At 40.0% G+C, this 20,407-nt stretch overlaps 1 protein-coding gene across 2 annotated transcripts in view; it reads left to right on the top strand.

Moving 5' to 3' along the window:
• CPN1 (carboxypeptidase N subunit 1) overlaps positions 1-20,407 on the top strand; it is a 34,475-nt gene that overhangs the window by 12,394 nt on the left and 1,674 nt on the right. For both annotated transcript variants that reach the window (XM_082631639.1, XM_082631640.1), the window contains 6 exons: positions 2,092-2,247; positions 4,726-4,908; positions 6,112-6,223; positions 7,857-7,996; positions 9,584-9,683; positions 17,710-17,828. In XM_082631639.1, the coding sequence (XP_082487765.1) occupies positions 2,092-2,247; positions 4,726-4,908; positions 6,112-6,223; positions 7,857-7,996; positions 9,584-9,683; positions 17,710-17,828 (810 nt within the window). The remainder of the gene's footprint in view (positions 1-2,091; positions 2,248-4,725; positions 4,909-6,111; positions 6,224-7,856; positions 7,997-9,583; positions 9,684-17,709; positions 17,829-20,407) is intronic.

Raw genomic sequence — 20,407 nt, 5'->3', positions numbered from 1 at the left:
AGATAATCAAGGATCCTAAGTAAAAAAAAATAAATAAAGGGGAGGATGGTTTCCACTTTGGAAAACAATTTAGCAGTTTCTGAAAAAGTTAAATATGGACTTACTTTATGATCCAGCAGTTCTACTACTAGATATTAGAAATGAAAACATGTGTCCACACACAGGCTTATACACAAATGTTTGCAGCAGCATTATCCACAATAGCCAAAAAGTGGAAACAAACCAAATGTCCATGTACTGGGTTTAATAGTATCCCCTCTGCCCCCTCCAATTCATGTCTACCTGGAACCTATGAATATGACCTTGTTTGGAAATAGGGTCTTTGCATATGTAATCAAGTTAAAGTGAAGTCATACTAGATTAGGGGACCTAAGTCAAATATAACTGGTGTCCTTATAAGAAGATAGCAATTTGTACTCAGAGACACAGACATACAGGGGAGAAGACTATGTGAAGATAGAAGTAGAAATTGGAGTGAGGCACCTACAAGCTAAGGGACGCCAAGGACTGTCAGCAACCACCAGAAGCTAGAAGAGTCAAAGAAGGATCCTCCTCTAAAGCCTTTAGAGAGCATGACCCTGCTTGATTTCAGACTTTTAGCCTCCAGAACTCTGAGAGAATACATTTCTGATGTTACAAGCCACCTAGTTTGTGGTAATTTGTTACAGCAGTCCCAGGAAACAATACAGTCTATTAACTGGTGAATGGATAAACACAATGTGATAAATCCATATCATGGAATTATTCAGAAATAAAAGGGAATGAAGTCCTGATACATGCTACAACATGGAGGAAACTCAAAAACATTTTGCCCAGTGAAAAAAGCCAAACATATAATATATGATCCCTCTTACTGAAATGTCCAGAAAAGGCAAATCCATAGAGACAGAAAGTGATTACCTAGGGGTGGAGTAAAAATGAGGAGTGACTGTAAATGAGCATGAGGTTTCTTTTCAGGGTGATATAAGTATTCTTAAATTGTGGTAAAAGTTGCACAATTCTGTAAGCATACTAAAGTTCTTTAAATTGTATGCTTAAAATGGATGAATGTTGTGCTATGTAAGCTACATATATCAATAAAACCGTTTTTAAAAAATAGGGGTTCCCACCCTCCTACACTGTTGGTGGGAATGTAAACTGGTGCAGCCACTATGGAAAACAGTATGGAGGTTCCTTAAAAAACTAATAATAGAGCCACCATATGATCCAGCAATCCCACTCCTGGGCATATATCTGGAAAAGGTGAAAACTCTAATTTGAAAAGATACACGCGCCCAAGTGTTCATAGCAGCACTATTTACAATAGCCAAGACATGGAAACAACCAAAGTGCCCATCAATAGACAAATGGTTTAAGAAGATGTGGTATAAATATCCAATGGAATATTACTCAGCCATAAAAAAGAATGAAATATTGCCATTTGTAGGAACATGGATGGACCTAGAGATTGTCATACTAAGTGAAGTAAGTCAGACAGAGAAAGACAAATATTATAAGTGATAAGTGATATCACTTATATGTGGAATCTAAAATAATATACAAATGATTCTTTATATAAAACAGAAACAGACTCAGACATAGAAGACAAACTTATAGTTACCAAAGGGGAAAGGGATGGAGGAGGGATAAATTAGGAGTATGGGATTAACAGATACAAACTACTATATATAAAATAGATAAGCAACAGGATTTACTGTACAGCATGGGGAACTGTAGTCAATATCTTGTAATAACCTATAATGGAAAATAATCTGAAAAAATACATATATAACTGAAAAAATTATACTTTCTCACTGCACATACCTCTGTCATTCTGATTAAATAGACATAAACAATTTTTTAAAAATAGGGGTTCCCATTATCCTGAAACACCCTCCTTTTGTTAGAGCTTCTCCTGGGATCTCTACCTCCAGCATGTGGTTTATAGGGAAACTTGAACCACGCCACTGGGACTTTGGATGAGTTAAAGGAGAAAATGCTATATTGTTTGATAGATCGAGCTAATGTGTAAAAAAAAAAACTATACAGTGTTCTTCAAATAGAGCATTCAGTCTGAAACCTTCATCTTTCATTTCTTCCTTTTCCCACTAGGACAGGGACATTTCTGGGTATCTGGCTGGCAGGAACAATGCAAATGGAGTGGACCTGAACCGCAACTTCCCTGATCTCAATACCTACATCTACTACAATGAGAAGAACGGAGGCCCCAACCACCACTTGCCCCTTCCAGACAACTGGAAAAATCAGGTATAAGACAAAATTTGCAAGCAGAAGCAGGTAAATCAGCATCTGGAATTTCTTCCCTGAATCTTCACATCAACTAAATATGCAATAATAAAGCATCAACCCAATTCTGTGCTAGTCTGTCCAGATCAATGCTAACTGTAACGTATGCTTCTTTTTTCCCTCCCTGAGCATAGAGCCCTTCACTGAGCACGTGATATTTGATGTTAGTCGTGAGAGTGGCAAAAGAGGTGAAAGTGGTATCATACCACTGCACAGCACTTCATAATTTTATAGAATTCTTTCTCAGCTAGTGTTTCAGTTGATCATCGTAACACTCTGGTAAATGCAACAAGCAGTGTTATCCATCCCCGTTTTACAGATAACACTTATAGAAAAAATAATTTAAACTCACACAGTTAGTAATTGGTGGACTCAAGATTAAAACTCAGGTCTTCTGACTCCTCATCCAACATTCTTTCTACTGCACTATACTGTCGACAGAGAACTGTAGCGCTCTAAAGAGAAATCTCTCTTGCATGTGATGAGCTGTACACTTATCAACAATTAGCTAGAGAAAGAGGTTCAGGGAGTCTCACCCTTAGAAGAGAAGTTTTTCTTCTTCTCTTTCTGTATGACCCTTGACTACGTTACCATACTCTCATTTCCCTTACTTTCTCAATCAAAGGATCCTATTTGCTGCTCCCAGACCTCTTGCCCCTCCCTTGGTAATGCGAATGGTTTCAGCCTGATGGTCGTCCTGTTCCTGGGAATGACTCTTGTCATCCTTGGAGCATCACCACCACCCTGTTTCTTACACTGTATGGGCTAGTTCTAAACATTTTCTGTGAGTATCTAAACTTAGAGACTGGGGAGAGAAAATTAAAGCAGGTGGAAGGCTTTATATTGGGAGTTTCTAGATGGAATATTATCAGTTTTTTTCCCCTTGGAATTGAAGCAAAAGTCATGCCAACATGTTTAGATTTTGGATAGCAGCTATGCTCTTGGCTCAAGGAAATAATACATCAAAAATAACTTTGTACTCGTTGACATATCCAGCCAGAAGGATGTTCTGATTTATTAAACTTGTCTACAAAAAATAAGGTAATTGAGCCAGTAACAGTTAGACTCCCACTGGCTCCTCTGTCTGCATCTTAGAAGGAAAAAAGACAATGAGAAGTCCCTCTTGCTCTTGAGGGGCCAGGAACAGTGAGAGGCTGGCCTCCTTCTGATGGATGGAGGGTTAGGACATAGAGAAAAGACTGCTTTAAAGAATCTGAGCCCTGGTCACAGAGCTGGACTGGTGCCTTTGGGATTATATCCATTCTGATTGGGTGAGACTCAACATTATTCATTCAGTCTCCCTTGGAATAGAAAAGATGGAGGCCTTCACAGCTGACCCTTGGTCCAGGACGAGCCGTTAACACATTAACACCGCATAACCTCTAAGCACATCCATCTTGAGGGGAGGAAAAACAGTGAAGACTGTAAATTATTTACTTACAAGTCCAGTAGATTGAAGGCTTTCTTTAGAATACTGTCACTCACTAGCAATATAATCTGCAATAGAAATCTGCAGTAGAATGGGTGGAATCTCACTACTTAGCCAAGACTGGCCCATATTACAGTATGTCTAATTCATGAAATTTGGGTATGACCACAGGACAACGTTCTACATGTCAACAACACAGCAGATGTGTTGGGGAAAGGAGGAGGTTGAAAACCATTGCTGTAAACCAACAATTTTCAGATATATTTACTAGAACCCTAAATTTCTGCAGATGAGCTCCAGAAGCTACTGGAACCGTGGGTAAATTGGAGGACCCTTTTTTGTTGCCAGAGAGAGGCCAAACTGGGACTCTGCGCTCTCCAATTTATGTTACCCATCTTCAAACTGCTCTTTTTCTCCCTCTCCTTCTCTCTTTTTTTTTTTTTTTGATAGACTTCATTTTTGAGCAGTTTTAGGTTCACAGCAAAATTGAGTGGAAAGTACAGAATATTACCATATATTCCCTGCTTCCCATTATCAACATCTCCCACCAGAGGGGTACATTTATTACAATGATGAACCTACATTGACTTGTCATCATCACACAAAAGTCCATAGTTTACATTAGGGTTCACTCTTCATGTTGTATATTCTGTGGGTTTTCACAAATGTATCATGACATGTATCTACCATTTTGCATCATGCACAATAGTTTCACTGCCCTAGATGACCTCTTTTTAGCTATTGAATACTTAGTTTCCATATGAGATTTCATTTTAAACAAGTGTTCCATTCACTTAATTTGTTGAACTATCACGCAAAAGATCAAAATTTCCCCATCTGCACTTCTCATATCTGGTAGGATTCTCTTTGCCTTATTCAGACATGCCATCCTCTCAGGCTATACTCCCTGTCAGACATGCCATCCTCTTGGGCCACAATCTGACAAACTCATGTAAACAGACATCTGGCTTCAGTTGCAGCTTCACTGCCAAGCTCTCATCTCTCCTCAGGTGGAACCCGAGACCCAGGCAGTGATCCAGTGGATCCGCTCCTTCAACTTTGTCCTTTCAGCCAATCTCCATGGAGGGGCAGTGGTGGCCAATTACCCATATGACAAGTCCCTTGAGCACCGGGTCCGAGGTTTCCGCCGCACTGCCAATACCCCCACGCCTGATGACACACTTTTCCAGAAGGTATGCAGAATGGCTGCCTGTCCAGCCAGAGGAACTTGGGGCTTAGGAGTGTGACTGAGGTCAAATCAGTAACACAGGACCCTGTTAGGAATGAACGAACAGAAAATGATTGAAAACACCTCCTGCTCATTAAGAGCTTACAATCTAGTATATTACATTTTGTTTTGAGTGATAAGCCATAAATTCATGAAAAAGTAAATAAATAGGAAAGCTTTTTACAGTACAGTTACCAAAATGTAAAAAAATACTTAAGCTAATGACAAGCAAGAAATATGCCAAAAGCCTAATAGTGCTGGTGGTAAGCTAGAGCATTAAAATGTGAATTTGGGGGCTCTAATTTACGGTTTTATGGTAATATGGCTATATTAATGAAAAATAGACCATGCACATGAAAAAGGTTTACATAATAGTTCAAAACAGCAATAGAATAAAGTTAACAGATCAGTTATTTTATAGTTAATATTATTGATAATATATAATTAATATAATGATAACATTACTTAGTATCTCAGTTTTTTTGGGGGGGTGCTGTATCTCTTGGCTTGCAGGATCTTAGTTCCCCGACCAGGGACCGAACCTGGGCCCCAGCTTTGAAAGTGTGGAGTCCTAACCACTGGACTGCCAGGAAATTCCCCTGTAATGATAACATTATTAATTCAACAGTTAATGAATTACATAGAGAATAACACCAGTTGTTGCTTTGCAAAGCAAGTATATTATTATATTTTCTTCTCTAGTAATCTCATTTTGTCCACTTATAAAATAGTAATGAAAGAGAATTATAGAGATTTTGAATATATTCCTCTCTTTCCACCACACATCTCTCACAAAGGCCTCTGTCACAAAGGCCTATCTTTCTTTCTTCTTGATTTCTCTTATAAAACTCAGCTGGAAAATGAGGTACACCTCATTGAGGTACACCTAGAAGGGAGCTTATACATTATCGAGTGCTACCTCTCACTTTGCACTTGAAGAAATTTAGGCCCAAGATAGTGGGAAAATCAGAAGATAGGTCTCCTAACTCTAGTCCACTCCACGCACACACACCCCATCTCTCTATTCCTTCTGGTATTTTCTTTCGCTAAAGCAAATAATCAGTTGTTATACCTAGTGGGGTTCTTGGCCTCACCCTTCTTCTGAGTATGAGCATTGCCACATGAGTTGGGGATACTCAAGGTTGTTTTCCACCTGCTTTACCTGTAGCTGGCCAAGGTCTACTCCTATGCACATGGATGGATGCACCAAGGTTGGAACTGTGGGGATTACTTCCCAGATGGCATCACCAATGGAGCTTCCTGGTATTCTCTCAGCAAGGGTAAGAAGAGTGCTAAGCACAAGAGTGCTGTAAGCTGAAGTAGAATGGGGTTCATTTCTCCTTTTTAATTATCATTCTTTTTCACAGAGAAATGACAGGAATGCTATTTTGCATTCAAGTAGAGATCTGAAAAATGGGAAGTCTTAAGTTGGCATTTAACATCATCTTGTGATTCTTTAAAATGGAGGTCGGGACACCTTGTGGTCCGTTAAAACTGGTGGTTTACAGAGTGGATTAGGGCATAGGAGGGAATAATGCAGTCAAGTGGTTAAGAGCATGGGTTCTAAGGATACACTGGGCTGGAACCACGCTTGCCCATTCACCAGTTATGTGGCTTCAGGCTAATTACTAATTAATTAACTTCTCTGTGCTTCAGTTTCCTCATCTGTACTTTAAGAATAACACTACTTACATTGTAATTTTGATGTAAGTATTAAATAATGCACATAGAGGATTTGGAAATGCCTGGTTTATAGATGTTAAGGTTTTCCCGTAGTAACATGAGGTATGCCTCACGTACCAAAGAAGGAGAGATGCAGGCCTGGACAAAAACAGTTCCTCTGATATGTGCTCTCTGTACCCTGCCTACCCATCTCCCATCAGAAGGGGTTTGCTGTGGACAGTGGCCATTGATAACATAGCAGAAACCTCCAGCAAGAGGCTTCTCTCTCTATTCCCTGGGCTTTTCCCATCACTGAGGGTCAAGATAGAACCTCTGTTCACAGACCTTCAGTAGGTAGGGAACCTAAGGTTAGGGAGGAGGCTGAAGCAGGAAGCCAGGTTCTCTTAGGATTCATGTTGCAGCAGCTGTCTTTCCCCATCTTCTCACATCTGACCTGTCAGAGCCCAGGTAGTAGAAAACTCACTGGAGAGGGCTGAGCTGATGGCTGGTCCTATGGGGAGTGGGCAGGAGGAAGGTGAGGGAGTCATCATGTACTGGGAAGGCGGTAGACTTATCATGGCTGAAAACTCACTTGAACCCAAGGCAAGAAGATTTCTTTTTTTCAAAGACAGATATACACTTATTACCTTTTGTTATGGAAAGTTTAAAAATCACTAAACAAATACGATAATTTTTTTAAACACCTTACCTTTAATATTCATGTGGAACATCAAGTAGCATTATGTATTACTGGAAGTTTATAAGACTAGGTAACAGATTTAAGAATCATCTTCCTTGTCACTTTACTACATCTACCAATATCTACCAATAGTTTACTGTTAATTTAAGCCAAGGCAAGAAGATTGAACTTTACTTTCTTTAGTTTGCATTAGGAAAGCAATAAGTACCCCCTCCCAAATTTAAAATATAAAATATACTTTTTTGAATTATACTTGTTCCTCCCTTTCCCTTCCCATCCTCTGGGAAAACATGACCCACTGCCTCCACTGAGAATCATTACCCTAAAATAAAGGGGTGCAATTCCAAGATCATGAAGTTTGTATCAAAATGATAGTATGGTCTCTAGACCAGCATCATCAGTGTCACCTGGAAACTTGTTAGAAATGTAAATGTTCACTGAATACATACTGAATCAGAACCCTCGGGTTAAGCCCCAGCAATCTGTATTTGGCATGGGGTGTTGGGTGGGAACCTGGTTGTACAAATCTGCCACCGCCCTCTTTCCCTTAGGAATGCAAGACTTTAATTACCTCCATACCAACTGTTTTGAGATCACACTGGAACTGAGTTGTGACAAGTTTCCGCGGCAAGAGGAATTACAGCGTGAGTGGCTGGGTAATCGGGAAGCCCTAATTCAGTTCTTGGAACAGGTAAATCCCATTCTTTAACTTTCCTGGTTACAGAAAGGGAAGTGTTTTCTGATGGTAGGCAAGGTATTTTGTGTGACTCAGGTCTGACTTTTGCTCTGACTCATTACAATAGATCTCAGCTTCTCTATCAGTGAAATTAATTCATTCAACATTGTTGAGCACAACTATCTGTCAGAGACTGTACAATACGCTCGGGATTAAGAGTAAACAAACAGGGCTTCCCTGGCGGTACAGTGGTTAAGAATCCGCCTGCCAATGCAGGGGACACAGGTTCGAGCCCTGGCCTGGGAAGATCCCACATGCTGCAGAGCAACTAAGCCCATGCACCACAACTACTGAGCCTGCGCTCTAGAGCCCACGAGCCACAACTACTGAGCCCCAGTGCTACAACTACTGAAGCCTGCGCGCCTAGAGCCCGTGCTGTGCAACAAGAGAAGCCACCGCAATGAGAAGCCTGCGCACTGCAACGAAGACCCAACATAGCCAAAAATAAAAACAAATAAATTAATTAAGTTTAAAAAGAAGAGTAAAGAAACAACAAATATCTCTGTATATATGCAGCTTATATTCTAGTGAGGAGAGACAGACAATAAAGAAAAAATAAAATAAATTTTATAACATGTTAAATGCAAAATGCTATGAAGAAGGCCTTACAGAGAAAGTGACATTTAAACAGACTTAAAGGAGGTAAGGGAGTAAACCACAAAGATATCTAGGGGAAAAGGGGCTCCCTGATGAAGTCACAATTGCAAATGCAAGGCCAACAACAAGTAGATGAGAAGATGCTCAAAATCCTGAGGGAAATGTAAATCAAAGCCACAGTGAGATACCACCTCACACTCATTAGGATGGCTGCTATAAGAAAAACAAATTTACAAACAATGACAGAAAATAGCAAGTGTTGGCAAGGATGTGGAGAAATTGGAACCCTGGTGCAGTGTTGGTGGGAATGTAAAATGGTGTAGCCACTATGAAAAACAGTGTGGTGGTTCCTGAAAAAATTAAAAATAGGGCTGCCATATGATCCTGCAAAACTGCTTCTGGGTATATATTCAGAAGAACTGAAAGCATGATCTCAAAGAGATATTTGTATACGCATGTTCATAGCAGCATTGTTCACAGTAGCCAAAAGGTGAAAGCAACCCAAGTGTCCATTGATGGATGAAGGGATAAACAAAATGTGGTATAGATACACAGTGGGCATACAGCCTTAAAAAAGAAGGAAATTCTGTCATATGTTACAACATGGATGAACCTTGAGGACATTATGCTAGGTGAAATAAGCCAGTCCCCAAAAAAACAAATATGGTACAATTTTACTTATATGAGATATCAAGAGTAGTCAAATTCATAGAGATAGAAAGTAGATTAGTGACATGATTTGACTTAGATTTTAACAGGATCACTCTGACTGCTCTATTGAGATTATTGGGGATTGGGGTGAGACCAGAGAGACCAGTCAAGGGTCTATCACCATAATCTTTGTGAAGATCAAGTGCAGAAACACATGGGAAAGGGCTTCGTGGACTCTCAAACACAGCACAAAGGTTTTATGAGCATAACTATACACTATAAACTTTCCTACAGGTACACCAAGGCATCAAGGGAATGGTGCGGGATGAGAATTATAATAATCTTGCGGACGCTGTCATTTCTGTCAGTGGGATTAACCATGATGTCACTTCAGGTAGGTGGCCACTGCTTAGTGGGGTGAGAAGGAAGCTTTCACTCCCTCACTGTCTTCAGCCTAATCAGGAGGCCAATTTGTAAGCCAGTGAGACCAGCAGGGACATCAAGGACATGGGGTGGGGGGTGGATTGAAGGAAGGAAGGATAACAGGATTGAGGACAGGAATTAAGAGGCAAGGGCCAGGAAGATGTAAATGTAACATCTCTCTCAGCATTCAGGAATCACTGCCTCATACAACTTTGTTAGGGGTGTTTCCTGGGTTTGAGGCTATTAATAGCTCACATACTGGTGTGGAATGGGCTAGAAAAAAAAAAAGACTGTAAAACTGATGTTTAGTCTTGTCCCTGAGCCAGGCATTTCTCTACACCTCTGTTCAGGGAAAAGTTAGTAAAAAGCATTCCATAGGCTCACTGCAGGGCAAGATTGATGGTGGGGGCAGATCTCAGAGCCAACTTGGAACCTTCTAGAATGGTACAGAATATCTCATGGCACAATGGTGTTACCAACTGCCCCAGCCCAATGTGATCAGGTTTGGGGTTGTTTGTTTGGTTTTTAATGTAGAGCAGTAGCTCCCAGTGGTTAGGGGCAGATGAGATTTGCCTCCCTCCCCCAGCCTTGATACCAGCATGCTCAGCCACATTTCACTGTGCAGGCTTTACCAAGCAGGCATCTTACAGCTCAAACAGTCTGTTTAAACTAGATGAATCTCAGCTTTAAGGTGATAACATATTCTTTAAGGTGATCCCAACACGTCTTACATGAACAGTTCATTCAAGGCAAAGGCAACAACGTTCTAAAGGCAGAATTTTGTAGCCCCACAGTCAAGCATCAGACACCAGAATCCTCCAGCCCAGTGAGTGGAGCCAGGACTGTATAGGGAACCAACCTTTGAAATCCGTAAGAGCTTCAGGGCTTGCTAGATTCTTTATTTTAAATTAATTAATGAATTTATTATTATTATTATTATTTGGCCGTGTTGGGTCTTCCTTGCTGTGCGCGGGCTTACTCTAGTTGTGGCAAGCAGTGGCTACTCTTCGTTGTGGTGCGTGAGCTTCTCACTCTGCTGCCTTCTCTTTGTTGCAGAGCATGGGCTCCAGGCATGCGGGCTGCAGTAGTTCTGACATGCGGGCTCAGTAGTTGTGGCTCGCGAGGTTAGTTGCTCCGCGGCATGTGGGATCTTCCTGGACTAGGGCTCAAACCCATGTCCCCTGCATTGGCAGGCAGATTCTTAACCACTGTGCCACCAGGGAAGTCCCATAGATTCTTTATTTTTTTTAATTTATTTTTATCTTTTTATACAGCAGGTTGTTATTAGTCATCCATTTTATACACATCAGTGTATACATGTCAATCCCAATCACCCAATTCATCCCACCCCCACCTCCACCCCCGCTTTCCCCCCTTGGGGTCCATACGTTTGTTCTCTACATCTGTATCTCAATTTCTGCCCTGCAAACTGGTTCATCTGTACCATTTTTCTAGGTTCCACATATATGCGTTAATGTATGATATTTGTTTTTCTCTTTCTGACTTACTTCACTCTGTATGACAGTCTCTAGATCCATCCATGTCTCAACAAATGACCCAATTTCATTCCTTTTTATGGCTGAGTAATATTCCATTGTATATTTGTACCACATCTTCTTTATCCATTTATCTGTCGATGGGCATTTAGGTTGCTTCCGTGACCTGGCTATTGTAAATGGTGCTGCAATGAACATTGGGGTCCATGTATCTTTCTGAATTATGGTTTTCTCTGGGTATATGCCCAGGAGTGGGACTGGATCATATGGTAATTCTATTTTAACTTTTTTAAGGAACCTCCATACTGTTCTCCATAGTGGCTGTATCAATTTACATTCCCACCAACAGTGCAAGAGGGTTCCCTTTTCTCCACACCCTCTCCAGCATTTGTTGTTTGTAGATATTCTGATGATGCCCATTCTAACTGGTGTGAGGTGATACCTCATTGTAGTTTTGATTTGCATTTCTCTAATAATTAGTGATGTTGAGCAGCTTTTCATGTGCTTCTTGGCAATCTGTATGTCTTCTTTGGAGAAATGTCTATTTAGGTCTTCTGCCCATTTTTGGATTGGGCTGTTTGTTTTTTTACTATTGAGCTGCATGAGCTGTTTATATATTTTGGAGATTAATCCTTTGTCTGATGATTCATTTGCAAATATTTTCTCCCATTCTGAGGGCTGTCTTTTCGTCTTGTTTTTGGTTTCCTTTGCTGTGCAAAAGCTTTGAAGTTTCATTAGCTCCCCTTTGTTTATTTTTGTTTTTATTTCCACTACTCTAGGAGGTGGATCAAAAAAAGATCTTGCTGTGATTTATGTCAAAGAGTGTTCTTCCTGTGTTTTCCTCTAAGAGTTTTATAGTGTCTGGTCTCACATTTAGGTCTCTAATCCATTTTGAGTTTATTTTTGTGTATGGTGTTAGGGAGTGTTCTAATTTCATTCTTTTACATGTAGCTGTCCAGTTTTCCCAGCACCACTTATTGAAGAGACTGTCTTTTCTCCATTGTATATCCTTGCCTCCTTTGTCATAGATTAGTTGACCATACGTGCATGAGTTTATCTCTGGGCTTTCTATCTTGTTCCATTGATCTGTATTTCTGGTTTTTTGCCAGTACTATATTGTCTTGATTACTGTAGCTTTATAGTATAGTCTGAAGTCAGGGAGTCTGATTTCTGCAGCTCCGCTTTTTTCCCTCAAGACTGCTTTGGCTATTTGGGGTCTTTTGTGTCTTCATACAAATTTTAGGATTTTTTGTTCTAGTTCTGTAAAAAATGCCATTGGTAATTTAATAGGTATTGCATTGAATCTGTAGATTGCTTTGGGTAGTATAGTCATTTTCACAATATTGATTCTTCCAATCCAAGAACATGGTATATCTCTCCATGTGTTGGTATCATCTTTAATTTCTTTCATCAGTGTCTTATAGTTTTCTGAGTACAGGTCTTTTACCTCCTTAGGTAGGTTTATTCCTAGGTATTGTATTCTTTTTGTTGCAATGGTAAATGGGAGTGTTTCCTTAATTTCTCTTTCTGATCTTTCGTTATTAGTATATAGGAATGCAAGAGATTTCTGTGCATTAATTTTGTATCCTGCAACTTTACCAGATTCATTGATTAGCTCTAGTAGTTTTCTGGTGTCATCTTTAGGATTCTCTCTTTTTTTTTTTTTTTATCTGCAAACAGTGACAGTTTTACTTCTTCTTTTCCAATTTGTATTCCTTTAATTTCTTTTTCTTCTCTGATTGCTGTGACTATGACTTCCAAAACTATGTTGAAAAATAATGGTGAGAGTGAACATCCTTGTCTTGTTCCTGATCTTAGAGGAAATGCTTTCAGTTTTTCACGATTGAGAATGATGTTTGCTGTGGGTTTGTCATATATGGCCTTTATTATGTTGAGGTAGGTTCCCTCTATGCCCACTTTCTGAAGAGTTTTTATCATAAATGGGTGTTGAATTTTGTCAAAAGTTTTTTCTGCATCTATTGAGATAATCATAGGGTTTTTTTTGTTTTGTTTTGTTTGTTCTTGCGGTACACGGGCCTCTCACTGTTGTGGCCTCTCCTGTTGCAGAGCACAGGCTCTGGACATGCAGGCTCAGCGGCCATGGCTCATGGGCCTAGCCATTCCGCGGCATGTGGGATCTTCCCGAGCCAGGGCACGAACCCGTGTCGCCTGCATCAGCAGGCGGACTCTCAACCACTGCGCCACCAGGGAAGCCCGATCATAGGTTTTAATTCTTCAATTTGTTAATATGGTGTATCACATTGATTGATTTGCGTATATTGAAGAATCCTTGCATCCCTGGGATAAATCCCACTTGATCATGGTGTATGATCCTTTTAATGTGTTGTTGGATTCTGTTTGCTAGTATCTTGTTGAGGATTTTTGTATCTATATTCATCAGTGATATTGGTCTGTAATTTTCTTTTTTTGTAGTATCTTTATCTGGTTTTGGTATCAGGATGATGGTGGCCTCATAGAATGAATTTGGGAGTGTTCCTTCCTCACAATTTTTTGGAAGAGTTTGAGAAGGATGGGTGTTAGCTCTTCTCTAAATGTTTGATAGAATTCACCTGTGAAGCAATCTGGTCCTGGACTTTTGTTTGTTGGAAGATTTTTTTTTCTTCTTTTTTTGCGGTATGCGGGCCTCTCACTGCTGTGGCCTCTCCTGCCGCGGAGCACAGGCCCCGGACGCGCAGGCCCAGAGGCCATGTCCCACGGGCCCAACCGCTGTGTGGCACGCGGGATCCTCCCAGACCGGGGCACGAACCCGTGTCCCCTGCACCGGCAGGCGGACTCCCAACCACTGCGCCACCAGGGAAGCCCTGTTGGAAGATTTTTAATCACAGTTTCAGTTTCATTACTTATGATTGGTCTGTTCATGTTTTCTATTTCTTCCTGGTTCAGTCTTGGAAGGTTATACCTTTCTAAGAATTTGTCCATTTCTTCCAGGTTGTCCAATTTATTGGCATAGAGTTGCTTGTAGTCGTCTCTTAGGATGCTTTGTATTTCTGCGGTGTCTGTTGTAACTTCTCCTTTTCATTTCTAATTTTATTGATTTGAGTCATCTCCTTCTTTTTCTTCATGAGTCTGGCTAATGGTTTATCAATTTTGTTTATCTTCTCAAAGAACCAGCTTTTCGTTTTATTGATCTTTGCTATTGTTTTCTTAGTTTCTATTTCATTTATTTCTGCTCTGATCTTTATGATTTCTTTCCTTCTGCTAATTTTGGGTTTTGTTTGTTCTTTCTCTAGTTCCTTTAGGTGTAAGGTTAGATTGTTTAATTGAGATTTTTCTTGTTTTTGAGGTAGGCTTGTATAGCTATAAACTTCCCTCTTAGTACTGCTTTTGCTGCATCCCATAGCTTTTGGATCATCGTGTTTTCATTGTCATTTGTCTCTAGGTATTTTTTGATTTCCTCTTTGATTTCTTTAGTGATCTCTTGGTTATTTAGTAACATATTGTTTAGCCTCCATGTGTTTGTGTTTTTTATGTTTTTTTCCCTGTAATTCATTTCTAATCTCATAGCGTTGTGCTCAGAAAAGATGCCTGGTATGATTTCAATTTTCTTAAATTTACTGAGGCTTGATTTGTGAACCAAGATGTGATCTATCGTGGAGAATATTCCGTGTGCACTTGAAAGACAGTGTAATCTGCTCTTTTGGATGGAATGTCCTATAAATATCAATTAAATCTATCTGGTCTATTTTGTCATTTAAAGTTTGTGTTTCCTATTAATTTTCTGTTTGGATGATCTGTCCATTGGTGTAAGTGAGGTATTAAAGTCCTGCACTATTATTGTGTTGCTGTTGATTTCCTCTTTTAGAGCTGTTAGCAGTTGCCTTATGTATTGAGGTGCTCCTATGTTGGGTGCATATATATCTATAATTGTTATATCTTCTTCTTGGATTGATCCCTTGATCATTATGTAGTGTCCTTCCTTGTCTCTTGTAACATTCTTTATTTTAAAGTCTATTTTATCTAATATGAGTATTGCTCCTCCAGCTTTCTTTTGATTTCCATTTGCATGGAATATCTTTTTCCATCCCCTCACTTTCAGTCTTTATGTGTCCCTAGGTCTGAAGTGGGTCTCTTGTAGACAGAATATATATGGGTCTTGTTTTTGTATCCATTCAGCGAGTGTGTGTCTTTTGGTTGGAGCATTTAATCCATTCACATTTGAGGTAATTATTGATATGTATGTCCCTATTACCATTTTCTTAATTGTTTTGGTTTTTTTTTTTTTTTTTTTTTTTTGTAGGTCCTTTTCTTCTCTTGTGTTTCCCACTTAGAGAAGTTCCTTTAGCATTTGTTGTAGAGCTGGTTTGGTGGTGCTGAAATCTTAGCTTTTGCTTGTCTGTAAAGCTTTTGATTTCTCCATCGAATCTGAATGAGATCCTTGCTGGGTAGAGTAACCTTGGTGTAGGCTCTTCCCTTTCATCACTTTAAGTATCTCATGCCACTCTCTTCTGGCTTGTAGAGTTTCTGCTGAGAAATCAGCTGTTAACCTTATGGGAATTCCCTTCTATGTTATTTGTTGTTTTTCCCTTGCTGCTTTCAATAATTTTTCTTTGTCTTTAATTTTTGCCAGTTTGATTACTATGTGTCTCGGCCTGTTTCTCCTTGGGTTTCTCCTGTATGGGACTCTCTGCACTTCCTGGATTTGGGTGGCTATTTCCTTTCCCATGTTAGGGAAGTTTTCAACTATAATCTCTTCAAACATTTTCTCAGGTCCTTTCTCTCTCTCTTCTCCTTCTGGGACCCTTATAATGTGAATGTTGTTGCGTTTAATGTTGTCCCAGAGGTCTCTTAGGCTGTCTTCATTTATTTTCATTCTTTTTTCTTTATTCTGTTCCACAGCAGTGAATTCCACCATTCTGTCTTCCAGGTCACTTATCCGTTCTTCTGCCTCAGTTATTCTGCTATTGATTCCTTCTAGTGTAGTTTTCATTTCAGTTATTGTATTGTTCATCTCTGTTTGTTTGTTCTTTCATTCTTCTAGGTCTTTGTTAAACATTTCTTGCATCTTCTCGATCTTTGCCTCCATTCTTTTTCTGAGGTCCTGGATCATCTTCACTATCAATATTTTGAATTCTTTTTCTGGAAGGTTGCCTATCTCCACTTCATTTAGTTGTTTTTCTGGGGTTTTATCTTGTTCCTTCATCTGGTACATGGTCCTCTGCCTTTTCATCTTGTCTGTCTTTCTGTGAATGTGGTTTTCATGCCACAGGCTGCAGAATTGTAGTTCTTCTTGCTTCTGTCTGCCCTCTGACTCCCCATAGATTCTTATACCCTATTCATGCAAGGGTGGGGAATGTCTCATTCTAGCCAATCAACATACATTTAATATCACCAATTTCTCCAATAAGAGTCCACTTCCAACACCCATTATGCTAAATTGACAAATTACTCATTTCAGCAACAGAAAAACTCATTGCTATCATTCATTATGCTACTTAGCAAAGCATCTAGTGTTGCTAAGAGATGAAGATAGCTGAAGCCCTTATAACAGCTGCATCTGGAATTGGGCCTTTCTGGTACAATGCTAGCTAACCACTTCTGGGTGTGAGCCCCTAATTAAAAAAATGACAGCCTCTAGGGTATAACAAAGTATCCAACATATGTATTAAAATACACTGCTTTTGCTAAAGAATTTTAAAGTAAATTACATTTAATAGGGGGCAGAGAAGAGACTTCTTCATTATTTATTATCTGTCACATTCTTGATTGCATTTATTTCAATTATTCATTACTGTACAATTAAAAGAAATTTTAAAGACACAGTCATAATTTATTCTAAAGAGATATAAAGTCATTAGCCAAAATGCTACATCCCTGCCATGAGAAACATGCTTTCTTTTCAATTTCATTTTCCCCTTTTGATGGTGGTGGAGGAAATATTAGAAATAGGGTTCTCAAACTCAGATATTTAGTGGAGCACCCCCACTCAATACAAGATTACACACATACAACATCGCTGACAGCTGGTTGTCCAGACCATGTCCATTGGTGGGGGTTGTGCACTGCACGACATAAAGCAATCCATTTCTTTTCTGGTAGCTCATATTTTGTCAAAAAAGTTTTTGCTTCCATCCTCATTATTTCTTTAAGTAGATGTCATTTCTTCACAATGACTTTTCAAACATTGAAACAGAGATTTCACGTTAGTCTCTTTACCAAGCAAAACATTCATAAATCTTTCGGCCTTTCTCCTAGTAACCCTTTACTGGACATGAGTTTGTGTTAAAATACAGGGTCTAAAATTAAACACAGTACTCTCAATGCAGAGCACAGTAAAACTTCTGCTTCCCAGGAGCTGAGGCCCATGCACTTACAACGTTATGACAACCTGTGATTGTTTTAGATCATTACCAGTTTCATCATGCTATTAAGAAAAATCAAGCTTGTGGTCAGCTAAAACCCTCAGATCATTTTTTCATATCAAGGCCTCACCTGGGGCAGATTTCTCATCAGCAGGCTGAGTTATATCCTTGTGACTTTTAGGTGACCATGGAGATTACTTCCGGCTGCTGCTTCCAGGTACCTACACTGTCACTGCCACAGCACCCAAGTTTGACCCAGAGACAGTGAGTGTGACCGTGGGTCCTGGGGAACCCAAACTGGTGAGTTAGGCTGACCTTTACAGAGCACTGTAAAGATCACTTATACAGAGTTACAAATGATCGATTGTATAGTTCTAATCTTTGCCAAGCTGCCCTCTTTCACCACCTAAAAAAAAATTCATTGCTCTCATATGCTAATTTTTCTTCTGTCATTCTCCTATTACATCCTTACCCACTTCCTTTTGGTTTTTCCTTTTCCTTCTGTTTAACATAGCATAATGATTAAAACACTACCTGATTCTAAATCCAGCTCATTTGTCCACAGATCTTGGACAAGCTACCTGATCACTCTCATTCTCAGTTTCTTCCTCTGTAAATTGGTAATAATAGTGCCTCCTTCACAAGAGGTTGAAATGAGAAAGTGCATGCAAAGCCTTTAGTACAGTGACTTACACGTAGAAAGTGCTCAACAAATGTTGGTTCGTAAATCCCAGAGACCCTGCCCAGATACACAGGCTTACGTTCTTCTGCGCCATCAGCAAGGACTACCACCAGATGGCACTCTGCCCCCTTCTGGTGCCCATGTGCCCGGGCAGCCTTGCTTTCCACTCACCTCAGCAAAGAGCCAGCTGCTCTCCAATATTCAACTCTCCAAAAGGCTTTCTTTTATAGATAGGATGAGAAGCAAAGAACTGTTTTGATCTACAGCCTGGACCTTTTTAGCTTTGGTTGTATTAGATCGTGATCTCAGAGGCAAAGAGGCTCAAAGATCATGGACACTAATCCTCTGGTTTCTCAAACGAGGAAAAGGTAATGATGGCATCCTGGTTAATGAGCATCTATGGACCTTTTTCTCATGTCAGGTCTTCCCTCCTCAGTCTGTCCTGTTCCTTCTCTATACATCCCAGGAGCTTAGCAGACCCTCCCTCCCCTTTCCCTGTTAACTCAGTGCAGTCAAGTATCTTGCCTTTTCAAATAGTTAGAGGTACTATTCATTGAACAGCCACTATGTGTCAGACATTATCTGAGAGCCTTTCAGAATTATCTCATTTAACCTTCATAACAATCCTGTAAGGTAGATCTACATATCCCCATTTGTGGCTGAGGAAAGTGAAGCTTAGAGAACATAAGTAACTTGTCCAATACCACACAGTGAGTAAGTGGGAGCCATGATTCCAGCCTCTGTGGGGCTTTCAGGACTGCCTTCTTAGCCAGTCTGTTACAGGGCCTCGAGCTAAGCTCACAACCTGTGTTCATAATCCCTTATTTATTTATTTTTTAACATCTTTATTGGAGTATAATTGCTCTACAATAGTGTGTTAGTTTCTGCTTTATAACAAAGTGAATCAACTATACATATACATATGTTCCCATATCTCTTCCCTCTTGCTTCTCCCTCCCACCCTCCCTATCCCACCCCTCTAGGTGGTCACAAAGCACCGAGCTGATCTCCCTGTGCTATGCCGCTGCTTCCCACTAGCTATCTATTTTACGTTTGGTAGTGTATATATGTCCATGCCATTCTCTCACTTCGTCACAGCTTCCCCTTCCCCTTCCCCACATCCTCAAGTCCATTCTCTAGTGGGTCTGTGTCTTTATTCCTGTCTTACCCCTAGGTTCTTCATGACATTTTTTTTCTTAAATTCCATATATATGTGTTAGCATACGGTATTTGTCTTTCTCTTTCTGACTTACTTCACTCTGTATGACAGATGAGGTGGATGGACCTAGAGTCTGTCATAATCCCTTATTTTAACACAAGGATGAAGGTCAAGAGCTCCTTAAATCCTTTGAAAATTCCTCTGAAATTTCTAGACAGTTCCCCCTTTCCCCTCCACTCCCATCTCCTGCAGGATATAAACGACTTCTACTTGCAGATGCAGGAAACAAAGAGTAACTCTTCCCTGGCAGCCTGTTACCTGGTCCCAATTTCCCTACCAATGCATCCTCTTTCCCTTTTTTCTTGTTATCCCCCTGCTCCACATCTACCTTAAAATCAAACGACTGTTATGCAGCTGCTTACAGAAGTCTTGCACTACATACAAGTCTATCCAATTGCAAATTCAAACAAGGACAAATCCTCTTAAATAACAAATTCTGCTTCAAAAGATCTCATCTCCTTTGTCATATAGCCTTTAAATTAATTAACATAACCCATCGTTGTATCAAATATAACTCAGAGGGGGGAAAATCTGTCTTTTGGATACAATTCTTAGATACAGTCACAACTAAGAATACATTTATTGATCCCAGCTGAGTCTTTTCCCATTCTAAAGCAGAGATCCATTTGGTTGAGGGAAGAGAAAAGAAAAACGATCATTTACTAGAGGGTTTTCATGCTGCAATTAAAACTCTTTAAAGTATCTCCGAGAGTCCAGTGTTTTCCCCTTGGCTTTCCCCACTGCCTTCCAGATGTCCCGCTCCTTTAATTTCCTCTGTCCTCCCCTCATTTTGTTGTGTGTGTGTGTGTGTGTGTGTGTCTCTCTCTTTCTTTCTTTCGTTTCCTTGATCCTTATATTACTATATAGGAAATAGTACTGATACACTGTAATTGGCTCTGATTTCTCCCGCTTTGGGAGAGCTAACAGAAAAGCTGGCTGTGGTTTGTTGTGAAAGGGGCAAGAAATAACCCTGTGAAG

Source organism: Mesoplodon mirus (genome assembly GCF_964341445.2).
Source record: "Mesoplodon mirus genome assembly, chromosome: 2".
Lineage (NCBI taxonomy): Eukaryota > Metazoa > Chordata > Mammalia > Artiodactyla > Ziphiidae > Mesoplodon > Mesoplodon mirus.
Note: the sequence above shows the minus strand (reverse complement) of the source record. Positions and strands in the feature narration are given on the sequence as shown.